The sequence below is a fragment of the Schistocerca cancellata genome, chromosome 3 (genome assembly GCF_023864275.1).
Source record: "Schistocerca cancellata isolate TAMUIC-IGC-003103 chromosome 3, iqSchCanc2.1, whole genome shotgun sequence".
Lineage (NCBI taxonomy): Eukaryota > Metazoa > Arthropoda > Insecta > Orthoptera > Acrididae > Schistocerca > Schistocerca cancellata.
In genome coordinates, this window is record NC_064628.1 from 208,739,901 (window position 1) to 208,752,803 (window position 12,903).

A 12,903-nucleotide genomic window follows, 5' to 3' on the forward strand; every position below is an offset into this window, starting at 1 on the left:
GTAATGTATTGCGAATACATAGAAAGAAGGATCCTTTATTGTATGATTATATGATAGCGGAACAAACACTGGTAGCAGTTACTTCTGTAAAATATCTGGGAGTATGCGTGCGGAACGATTTGAAGTGGAATGATCATATAAAATTAATTGTTGGTAAGGCGGGTACCAGGTTGAGATTCATTGGGAGAGTCCTTAGAAAATGTAGTCCATCAACAAAGGAGGTGGCTTACAAAACACTCGTTCGACCTATACTTGAGTATTGCTCATCAGTGTGGGATCCGTACCAGATCGGGTTGACGGAGGAGATAGAGAAGATCCAAAGAAGAGCGGCGCGTTTCGTCACAGGGTTATTTGGTAACCGTGATAGCGTTACGGAGATGTTTAACAAACTCAAGTGGCAGACTCTGCAAGAGAGGCGCTCTGCATCGCGGTGTAGCTTGCTCGCCAGGTTTCGAGAGGGTGCGTTTCTGGATGAGGTATCGAATATATTGCTTCCCCCTACTTATACCTCCCGAGGAGATCACGAATGTAAAATTAGAGAGATTAGAGCGCGCACAGAGGCTTTCAGACAGTCGTTCTTCCCGCGAACCATACGCGACTGGAACAGGAAAGGGAGATAATGACAGTGGCACGTAAAGTGCCCTCCGCCACACACCGTTGGGTGGCTTGCGGAGTATAAATGTAGATGTAGATGTAGATGACAGCGCGCCAGAGATTTTGTGCGAGAGACACCCCAGTACCCTTGGTGAAGGAGGCGCAGGACCGAAGCAAGCAAAGACGCAGGTACCACAACATGCGGCGAAGCATTTTCAGTGGAAAGGAGGATAACACCATCCCTAGCTGTGAGGCGGTAACGCAAAGCGTAGTAGTTCTGCAATGGATCAGAAGTCTTAGAGGATGAACGATCTGGCCAACCCTTCTGAATACAGCATAAAACCCAGGAGAGGGTAGGGTCAGAACCCGTAGCAGCCGCCAACCGGTCCCCGGTGATGGGGAACCCGTCCACAACCCGCTGCTCGGCAACATCTAGGTGGAAAAACAAAACTTTGTCCCTATTGAATGCCAGATCAGGACCCATGGGAAGGCGAGACAGTGCATCAGCATTCGCATGTTGAGCCGTCAGCCAGAAATGAATCTCATAATTGAAACGAGACAAGTAAAGAACCCAATGCTGGAGGCGGTGTGCAGCCTTGTCGGGAAGTTACGTTGATGGATGAAACTAGGAAACAAGTGGTTTGTGATCCGTGACAAGATGAAATTTGGATCCATACAGAAAAACACCAAACTTATGAAGAGCTTAAATAATGGCCAAAGCTTCTTTTTCAATTTGACAATACTTTTGTTGGGCGTCCGTGAGCGTTTTGGAGGCATAAGCAATGGGTTGTTCAGAACTGTCAGAAAAACGGTGCGCAAGTACTGCACCGACCCCGTATTGAGAGGTGTCCGTGGCAAGAACAAAATGTTGGCCAGGTCGATAAGTAGCCAGGCACGGGCCCTGTTTCAGCATACTCTTCAATTTCTAGAAAGCCACATTGCATGACGCGGACCAGTGAAAAGGCACGTTTTTATGCAACAGGCGATGCAACAGCTGAGCCACCGAAGCAGCAGACAGTAAAAACTTATGATAGTATGCTATTTTCCCCAAGAAGGCCTGCAGTTCCGTAACAGATGTAGGGCGAGGAAGGGCATCGATCGCAGCGACAGTTTGCTGACGCAGACGAATACCATCCCGAGAGACTTGAAACCCCAAGTACGTGATAGATGCCTGAAAAAATTTTGATTTCTGAAGATTACACTTAAGACCGGCAATCTGTAAGACATGAAAAAGTGTGTGGAGGTTCTGAAGATGTTCTTCAGTGGTGAAGCCAGTGGCAACAATGTCGTCCTGGTAATTTATACACCCAGGGACAGTGAGCAATAATTGTTCCAAGAATCGCAGAAAGAGAGCAGGGGCGCTGGCAACCCCGAACGGCAATTGTTGGTATTGATAGAGGCCGAAAGGCGTGTTAAGGACCAGAAAGTGCCAGGAAGCAGCGTCGAGAGGAAGTTGATGATAAGCTTCTGACAGGTCAAGTTTAGAAAAATACTGGCCTCCAGCCAGTTTAGTGAACAATTATTCAGGTCGAGGCATAGGGTAAGTGTCGAGAAGGCATTGAGCGTTTACAGTGGCTTTGAAATCACCACAGAGACGAATATCACCATTTGGCTTAGCAATGACAACAACAGGAGAGGACCACTCACTGGAAGTGACAGGAGACGATCCAGCTCCTGTTTGACCCGATCACGAAGGGCCACAGGAATGGGCAGAGCCCGAAAAAACTTAGGCCGAGCAGTGGGTTTGAGCGTGATATGAGCTTCAAAGTCGTTTGCACGGCCTAACCCAGGAGAAAAAAGGGACAAAAATGTCGTCGACAAGTAATCCAATTGATCATAAGGAATAGCATCAGAGACGATATTGACAGAGTCATCTATGGAGAACCCAAAAACGTGAAAGGCATTGAAACCAAAAAGATTCTCTGCATTACTATGGTCGACCACAAATATGGGAACAGTGCGAACGACAGATTTGTAAGATACCTCAGCATCAAATTGTCCCAAGTGAGAAATCTTCTGTTTATTGTAAGTCCGTAATTGCCTTGTGACAGGTGACAGGATTGGAGAACCCAACTGAAGATATGTCTGAGAATTGATGATAGTGGCAGCAGAACCAGTATCCACCTGCATGCGAACATCTCGACCAACTATTTGGACAGTGAGGAATAACTTCCCTGAAAGGGAAGAAGTACAATTGACAGACAACACAGAATCAGAATCAGCGTCATGTTCATGAACATCATGTATGCGGTCGGATTTGCAAACGGATGTCACATGACCCTTTTTTTTTTTTCTAATTTGTGACACACAGCCCATCGTTGTGGACAATCTTCTCGTGAATGTTTCGTGAAACACCGTGGACATGAAGGGAGTTGCTGTGGGTTTTGCTGCAGTTTCTTAGAGGTTTGTTTACGATTAGGCCGAGGCTGCGCTTGGGAGTGTACTGCGGCCACGTCGGCCGGTGGGGACACGCCACACGCTTCGTCAACATTGCACAGAGGTTTTATTTCCCCGACGTCGCCCCATGCCTGTATTTGTGCTCCAGCGGCGCGAGAAATTTCAAAAGACTGAGCGATGGATAGGACTTCATCTAGAGTCGGATTTGCCAACTGAAGGGCACGTTGCCTAACTTCTTTGTCGGGCGCCGATCAGATAATAGCGTCCCGTACCATGGAATTGGTGTAGGATTCTGTGTGAACTTCAGTAACAAATTGACGCTTTCTACTGGGGCCGTGAAGTTCAGCAGCCCAAGCACGATAGGATTGATTCGGCTGTTTTTGACTACGATAAAAGGCAACACGAGAGGCTACCACATGCGTTTGCTTTTGAAAATAGACGGACAGAAGTGAGCACATTTCAACAAAGGACAAAGACGCAGGATATTTCAAAGGAGTCAATTGCGACAACAACTGATACATTTGAGGTGAAATCCATGAAAGGAACAGGGACTTACATGTTTGTTCGTCTGCAACATGAAATGCCAAGAAGTGCTGTCGAAGATGTTTTTCGTAATCAGGCCAGACTTCCGCCATCTCGTCGTAAGGAGGAAAAGTAGGTAGAGACAACGACAAGAGACGCCCCGCATTTGATGCTGTGACGGAATCACAAATCGCATTTGTGAAATGCATTTGCTGTTCTGAGGCCTTGCAATAGTTGCTCTAAAGTAGCCATGGAAACATGTGGGTCAATGATGGAAAAGAAAAATCCCATCCTCGTCGCCAGTTGTTATAACTTCAAGTTGAACAAATGTATTTCAAGGAAGACGCAATACATGAAAGTCACAGATCAAGTAAACAGAGTAAGACGTGTGTACACTTTAACAGTCAAATCATAACTGGGTCCAAGTCTAGCGGCCGCTGGCTGGCTGACCGCTTAGGTGACACTGCTGCTGCATGGCTGGCAGACAGCGTCACATGTAGAGGACGCACATAATTGTGCAGCGGGACTTTGAAAGATCGGCGAGTCACAACAGAATAATTCCTGTATTTTCACTTGAAAAGTCGAAGGATTCTTCCAAAAATGGTTCTATTCCCTAATCTGGAAACAATGAGTTAACAATGAATCTCAAGAAATTTCACAATGTTGACAATACCATAATGGAATTATTATCCTCAGTTTTTTAAAAATAATGTCTCTTGTTGTAATAAAGTAATATATTCACATTAGTTAAATACTACACACACAGAAGAGCAATTTAAAATTTCTTTTTTCGACTTCACACAAGATTTCATTCTTACATTTCATCCAGACGTCTATATTTATTATCATAATTACTATAGAAATTTTTTATTCATAAATGTATCATATAGGTGAAGAGTAGGCAGCAGCCCAAATATCAAAAACAGCACAGACTTCTGGACCCCATGCTAGCCAAATACATGTTTACAAAAGAAATGTGAACCCCCTGAAGGCTTTTTCTCAACTGTATTAACAGATACACACAATCATATGGCTTACCCTACACCTCTAATGGATTGCTGTAAGTACACAAATCAAAAAAAGTTTTGCATCATCCCAGTTCCCAGAACTCCTGAAGATAGACGTTGACTGTGGATATTGTATCATAGACACAGTCCCTTTGAATGTTCAGAGATGTCACCAAACCAGACCTAAAGATGTAAACAACCATGAATGAACAGCACCTATGAGACGGAGAAGGTCCGACAGTAGATCAGTTCCAGTCATTCCACCAGGAAGGAGGTATACGGCTCATGTTGTCTGTAGTTCAACCATGCCTAGATGGTCAGTACCACGATTTGATTGCGTCTCCATTGTTACTTTGTGCCAGGAAGGGTTCTCGACAAAGGAAGTGCGCAGGCGTCTCGGAGTGAACCAAAGCGATGTTGCTCGGACATGCAAGAGATACAGAGAGACTGGAACTGTAGATGACATGCCTTGCTCAGGCCGCCGTAGGGCTACTACTGCAGTGGATCACCGCTACCTAAGGATTATGGCTCGGAGGAACCCCAACAGCAACGCCACGATGTTGAATAATGCTTTTCATGCAGCCACAGGATGTCGTATTATGACTCAAACTATGTGCAGTAGGCTCCACGATGCGCAACTTCACTCCTGACGTCCATGGCGAGGTCCATCTTTGCAACCGCGACACCATGCTGTGCGGTACAGATGGGCCCAACAACGTGCCGAATGGACCACTCAGGATTGGCATCACGTTCTCTTCACTGATGAGTGTCGTATAAGCCTTCAACCAGACAATCGTCGGAGACGTGTTTGGAGGCAATGGCGCCTTCCATGACCGCCAGCGGCATGTGTTGGCCCCACATAATTCCACCCCAAAACATCAGGGAACTTCCACCTTGCTGCACTTGCTGAACAGTGTGTCTAAGGCGTTTCCCTGGGGAAAATAGGACCAATATTGAGGAAACACCGAATAGGAACTGTCTTTTGCCCACTCAATAAAACACGAGCATTATTGGGAAGTGTCAAAGATGATCTCGGTTTGCAGAAGGACAGACAGTGCGCACCAACGAAGATTGTTGTCGAAAACATCAGAGGCACCCTTGACTTAGGTACCCCAACAAGTCGGCAGTCGCAGAGCACTGTTTGTCCGAAAATGGACTACCAACATACCAGGATCTTGGCACAGACATCTAAGTACTGGGACAGCGTCATTAGAGAGGCTATCGAAATCCGTACCAGGGACAAACTCATCAACCAAGATTGTGGCTATAACCTCAGCAAGGTATGGGAATGATCATTGCGTCTAATTAAAAAGATGCTCAGCAAAGAAAACGAATGGGCAACCAGGGCGGAATAGGTAATTACACCGTCACCACAGATGCCGACGCCAGCGTCTCAGCGGCCGCTGACATGCGGCTGCAGGTGCAGACAGCAGAGAGAACGCCTTGCAGGGGGAGGGGATTTAAGACGGCACACCACTCTCAGGAGCTCAGTTCATCAGCACACCTGATGATGGCTACATGTCTGATCGCCGAAATATTGTGCACGTTTGACACTATGGACCGGCAGTACACCCATGGACTGTTCGAGCAAATGGCCATTAAATTGTATGGTTTCCCATGGTTTCCCACCTTTTTGTCTTGTAATTCCTCTCATGAATTACCTTACTTTTTGAAATAGCTTCCTTACCAGTATTTTCAGGTCATCCAGATTTTCAGTGATTAATGCTACATCATCTGCAAAAGACAGTACATTCATTTTTATTCGTATATTAATCCCCTCCTCTGCTTCACTTGTTGCATCCAGTGCTTCCCGCATTATTACATTGAGCAAGAGTGATTGTGATGGTGATGATCCATCTTCTTGTCCGACTCCTATTTTTATGTCAAAAACCTTGGAATATTCTCCATCCATTTCCACTATCTTTTTTGCACCTTCTAGTAATGTGATGGTTGTAGCATATTTATTTAAAATTTTTGGAAATTTTTTTAGGGAGGTTTTATATCTGTAATTTACAATATTTTTGCATTTTACCAAAGGATGTGTTTTGCTTTGCAGGGGGCAAAAAATGTCCAGCTTGCAAACAAAGAATTTACCATGACAAGTGGCGCCTGAGTGACAAACTGGCAGAGGATCGTTGGGCTCATCAGCAAGCAAGAGAAAGGGAGTTGCAGGAAGTTGCAGAGTTCCTTGAATAATCTCCGTTTCCTTGTGGAGCTCTCAGACTGAAACAACAAGAAATCAGTTAGGAACATATGTCTTAGTTTACTAAATTAGTGATTTATTGTTTTTGTTTGCTGGGAGAAACTTAATTGTGAAGTAATTATCTTGATGTTATGTGGTAATTTGCATGATGCAAATATTGGCTGTCTTTGAATATCATGTAGAAGAAAATAACATCCACCCAGGATATCCCATTATTACATTAACTAATATCCTCTATAATAATATATTATCACTTGAATTGTGTTAGTAGACATGTCTGCTGGTTTGCATCGAGACAATTTGCAATTGTGTCCTGTACCACAGAGTTTATATTTATGGTAAGCAATGTGCAGTAAATCAAGTCATATTAATATATTTTTGATGTATGTCTTACATTTATCTGAGACGGTGCTTGAAATCACAGCATTAGCAGATTATTTTGTGTCAAGCAAATTGAATGTAACAAAAATACTATAAGTGTTTTGCACAATTGTTTGTGATCAGTGTTCAGACTCGCATGCAAGTTATTTTATGAACTGATTATTGATTATGAGTTTTACTTTCAACATTGTGATAATTTAAAAAGTGCAACTGCTGGCAAGAAATGTAATGATTGTAAACAGAGTACTCCCTGTTCAAGAAAGTACAAATTGAAGTCTCTAAAACTTAAGTTGGAAGTGAGTTGAAAATATGAAAGAATTCATTGTAGGAGAGATTTATGTAGAACATATGATTCATATAGTAAATGATAGGTCGTAAATGTACTGTTACTGTACATTTGATACATTCTGAGAGCTATTTGTAATAGCTATATAAGATTTTGTAATCAGATTTCATTGGCTCATTAAAGTTGTGTTCTTCTATCTAAGTACACATAAGACTACACTCTTTACTTCAATGAAGCCTTACTATCAAACACTGGAAATACAGAAAAAATCCAATTTACTGACACTGGTCCTCAATGAAGAAAGCAGACTGAAAATTAGTTGACAGTTACAGAAAGTATATCCTCTTTCTGGCACCTGTCATAATTCCTATAGTGCTTTTGTATTTTAACTTTTTTCCTTATTTTTAACTCTTTTGGGCATTAATAATACTGATCACTGCACTGTTTTTAGTTTGTCACTGCAATTGTTTTACTACACAGAGTAGTACATATGCTTTCACAGCAATGCATTGAAAGATACCTTTCCAAGTTGATTGCACAGCTGTTTTGTTTGTTATGAAATTGATATTCACGAGAAAAAGATTCGTTTTAATTTGCTTTTTGTTACTATAATATAAATATATAAATATGTAGTTATATGCACAGAGTGAGCAAATCAGACTTCACTTTGGGAGATATCTGCAGCAAAGTTGTAAAATTATAATGTTGTAGCTATACTTCTGAAATGTTTTTTATATCAATATTTTATGGTGGTACTCATGAAAAATGTATTTTGTCAAAGAAAAGTATGAAAAAGGTAATTCCTTGGTTGTCATTAGACAAAGATTATTAAAATGTCCATTATTTCGTCCACACTGTACTAACATAACTAAGATTATGATGTAAGCATGTGTATTGAAAAACATCAATATTGAGAATGCTACTTATTTTTATTTCAGAAATTAATTTCATTAAGCTGTCCATCACAGAACACTTGAAAATGATCCTATCTAAAAGCAGGACTGCACTTGAAACAACCAATCTTACTGCTGTGTAAATCATTAAGTAATTGAAGATGTACATGACTGATGTAAATTACGCTTCAGATTACTATGTTGTTTTGATATCAGCATTTTAAACCTGTATACATCATTATGTATTTCGAAATAAATTTCTGTCTTACTAATAACTGCACAGATTATCGTTATTTTGATAGCTTAGCAGGTGAACTGATTCTCAGTTGTCTCTTAAAAATTTGAATGTGACAATGTTACTGATTTCCTTGTTGTACCAAAAACTGTGGGGGAATAGTCTGGCCTATGCATATGTCAAAATAAGGGGCTAAGAGTATTGCAGTAGGCACATAGAAACACTAAACTGTTGAACTGAATGCTGTGACCATGACAGCTGACTTTTATAAGAGCAAGTAAATTAATAACTACTTTTATTTGGTGGAGGTTTCAAATATTATTATTATTATTATTATTATTATTATTATTATTATTATTATTTTTTTTTTTTTTGCTGTCACTGAATGTTCACTAGAATCTTGGCATTTTTGAACATTCTTCCAGTAGTCAAACAGAAGAACAGAGAAAATGTGTAGTTATGGGTATAAAATCAATCACTTAAGATCGGTACTGGATAAATAGAAGAGGCACAAATGAAATACATTTGCACTGTTTTGTTGTTGTCGTCGTCGTCATCGTCGTCGTCGTCATCATTATCGTCATCATCCATTCTGATCCATTGCATACTTCAGTAGTATGTTGGACATAATAAAAGGTGCTGCATGTGTTGTGGCTATGGACACATTTATTTTGCCATAGTTCCCTGGTTTTGTTTAAAAGATATCCATCTCCAAAGAGGATAGATTTATACAGGGTGTTACAAAAAGGTACGGCCAAACTTTCAGGAAACATTCCTCACACATAAATAAAGAAAAGATGTTATATGGACACGTGTCCGGAAACGATTAAGTTCCATGTTAGAGCTCATTTATGTTTCTTCCACCTACGCTCAATGGAGCACGTTATCATGATTTCATACGGGATACTCTACCTGTGCTGCTAGAACATGTGCCTTTACAAGTACGATGCAACATGTGGTTCTGCACGATGGAGCTCCTGCACATTTCAGTCGAAGTGTTCGTACGCTTCTCAACAACAGATTTGGTGACCGATGGATTGTTAGAGGTGGACCAATTCCATGGCCTCCACGCTCTCCTGACCTCAACCCTCTTGACTTTCATTTATGGGGGCATTTGAAAGCTCTTGTCTACGCAACCCCGGTACCAAATGTAGAGACTCTTCGTGCTCGTATTGTGAACGGCTGTGGGCTGTGATACAATACGCCATTCTCCAGGGCTGCATCAGCGCATCAGGGATTCCATGCGACGGAGGGTGGATGCATGTATCCTCGCTAACGGAGGAAATTTTGAACATTTCCTGTAACAAAGTGTTTGAAGTCATGCTGGTACGTTCTGTTGCTGTGTGTTTCCATGCCATGATTAATGTGATTTGAAGAGAAGTAATAAAATGAGCTACTCTAACATGGAAAGTAAGCATTTCCAGACACATGTCCACATAACATATATTCTTTCTTTGTGTGTGAGGAATGTTTCCTGAAAGTTTGGCCGTACCTTTTTGAAACACCCTGTATATGTAAAGATTTTGCAGGCTCATTATTTCCAGCTAAATGAAGTGAGGTCTACATGTTTGAAGTTTCTTAAGTTGCAAATAGCTCTGGCAGCTTTTTTCTGTATGCTGAAGACCCAAAGATGTAGCCCATACTGAAGTAATGAACTGAAGTATCACATAATTTATCGGACTCACTGCTGACCCACTTGCACGTTACTTCCACATAAAGAGTGTAAGAAGCTTTTGGAAGCTTTGTTTCGACAGCTTTCACATGACAATCCCATTTTTAATTTCTTGTAAACATATTCAGTAACTGATTTCAGTAATGTATTGCTAAGACAAGGCACTTTATGAAATTCTCATAAAAGTCGGCAAAGTCAGCATTCATGAAAATAATTTTCCTCTTTTTTTTTGTGGATGAACTGGGCCCACATAACAATTTCAATTCCTCTTCTTTCTTTGTTCTTTCCTATCTTTTCCTTTCTCCTATGTATGTTGTCACTGATTTCTTATTCATTATGCCTTGAAAGACTTCTGAATTTAGTTAATTTATTCTCAGAAATGTTTCTCTATTCCTGTGATTTGATTCTTTCTAGTTGTTTTCGTCTTTCTGTAATTCATGATATTGTTGATTCATTTTTTCAGAGCTACAGTGATATTTATATTAGTAACCTGTTCTCTAGTGATGGGAATAACTGAATGAAGACAATCAATTCAGTCAGTTGTAGTAAAACAGTTAACTAATTCGGTTGTAGTTTTGCATACCAGTTGAGTTATGCATTAATTCTTTTGATTGGAACTAGTCTATGCGAACAACGGAATTAAAGAAATCGATTCAGTTGATTGCAGTTTTACGTATCAGTTGCACTATTCATTCATTCTTATGAATGATACCAGTGTGCAGGAGTGACCTAATGAGAACAATAGATTCAGTTGGTTGTAGCTTTACATGTCAGTTGGATTATTATTTGTTCATTTCTTTCAAGTCAAACCAGTTTGTCTCAGGCCAGCTGAGATGCTGAAGTTGGTGGTTGTGTGTGCATGAGGTGTGCTTGCTTGTGTGTATGGATGGTGTACGTTTCTCCTTTGCTGACGAAGGCTGTGACTGAAGGCTTTATGTAAGTGTCTTTTAATTGTGCGAGTTTCCAACTTAATATGTCATCTTTATGATAAGTAGCTGTCTGTCTTTTCCTACATTGTTGATATTCCTACCTGGAGTTTGTGTTGTTCCATTTGAATCTTAGCCTTTAAACACTTATTTAGCCATTTATTTGTATGGAAGGTAAATATATTGTGCAGAAAATTATGTTACGGGCTACTCATGTACAAATCATACCCATGTACACAAACCTGTTTACATTTTACAGCTTTTGAAAAGTAGCAGCTATAGTATACATGAATTTGAAGATTTACTGTGCACATTTACATTTTTAAAAAATGATTATGATGTCGCTGCAATAATAATAATAATAATAATAATAATAATAACAATAACAATAACAATAAACCCCGTGAAGGCCCGGGAAAAGAATAGGCCTCCAGTATGTTCTGCCAGTCGTAAAAGGCGACGAAAAGAACAAACCACTAACAGGGCTAACCCCCCTTTTAGTGTGATTACTTGGTTCGGGACAGAAGTAAAGAAGCCTCGTACAAGCGCCGTCATGGTCGGGGACGACGCTTGAACCCTATGCCCGCCCACAATGGTAACGACACTGCTAGCCAACTGGAAAATGATTTAAATCCAAATAGAGGTGTTTTGCAGGATATGCTTCCTGCAACCACCCTAGAAGGAAAACAAAGACAGAGGATAAGATGGTCAGATGAAGTTAATCGACACCTCATGTTCTGTTATTACCAAGCAACAAACCTAGGAACCAACACAACTGGATACAGATCACAAGTATACACAACATTTATTACCAGATACCCGGAATTAAAATTTTTAAAAGAATGACGACTAGCTGATCAGATCCGTGTAATAATAAAAAATAATAGGATACCCCAGTCAGAATTAGAAAACGTCAAACAACAAGTACAACAAATACTGGAACAAAATAATGTGCAATTAGAAGAAGAAGAAAATACAGTAATGGACTCAAACATACCAGAGAAAACAAACAAAGAACAAAATGCGTCAATTAAACAATCAGAGGAAAACGAAATCTTAAGACAGCCACCAGAACAAGCACAAATAGAACACGAAGTGACACACATGTTAGATATAGAAGAAAAATTTCAGTTGACATATATAGAATACAAAGACACAAATACAGACATTAGACCATTCTTGCATAGACCACCAAATAAACCACAAGTTGAAACAACAATAAAAACTATCAACACAATCATACACAACAAAGTAAATGAATACACAACTATGGAAGAGTTACAACTACTGGTTTATATAGGAGCACTCACTACACTAAATATACACACTAGGCAGAGATCAGAACCAACCAACACACAGAAGAAACCCACAAAACCAGCATGGCAACACAGGCTACAGATCAGAATAGAAAAGCTGAGAAAAGACATCGGACAGCTAACACAATTTATAAGAAATGAAATATCAGACAAAAAATGAAAAAGGTTAGGTAAAATCTCACAACAAGAAGCAATAGAGCAATTAGATGAAAAGAAGCAGAAATTACAAGCATTGGCCAAACGACTTAGAAGATACAAAAAAATGTGAAAATAGAAGGAAACAAAACCAAACGTTCATCACAAACCAAAATAAATTTTACCAAACAATAGCTAACACACACATTAAAATAGACAATCCACCAAACATAACAGACATGGAACACTTTGGGAGCAACATATGGTCAAACCCGGTACAACATAACAGGCATGCATGGTGGATACAAGCAGAAACAGACTCATACAAGATGATAC

The 12,903-nt window shown here is 40.4% G+C and overlaps 1 protein-coding gene across 1 annotated transcript in view; it reads left to right on the forward strand.

Annotated features, from left to right (window-relative positions):
- LOC126174827 (uncharacterized) overlaps nt 1-8,558 on the forward strand; it is a 120,355-nt gene extending 111,797 nt beyond the window's left edge. Inside the window, exon 7 of the mRNA XM_049921206.1 lies at nt 6,577-8,558. Coding sequence (XP_049777163.1) covers nt 6,577-6,716 — 140 coding nt within the window. The 3' untranslated portion in view covers nt 6,717-8,558. The remainder of the gene's footprint in view (nt 1-6,576) is intronic.
- Nucleotides 8,559-12,903: the final 4,345 nt, after the last annotated feature.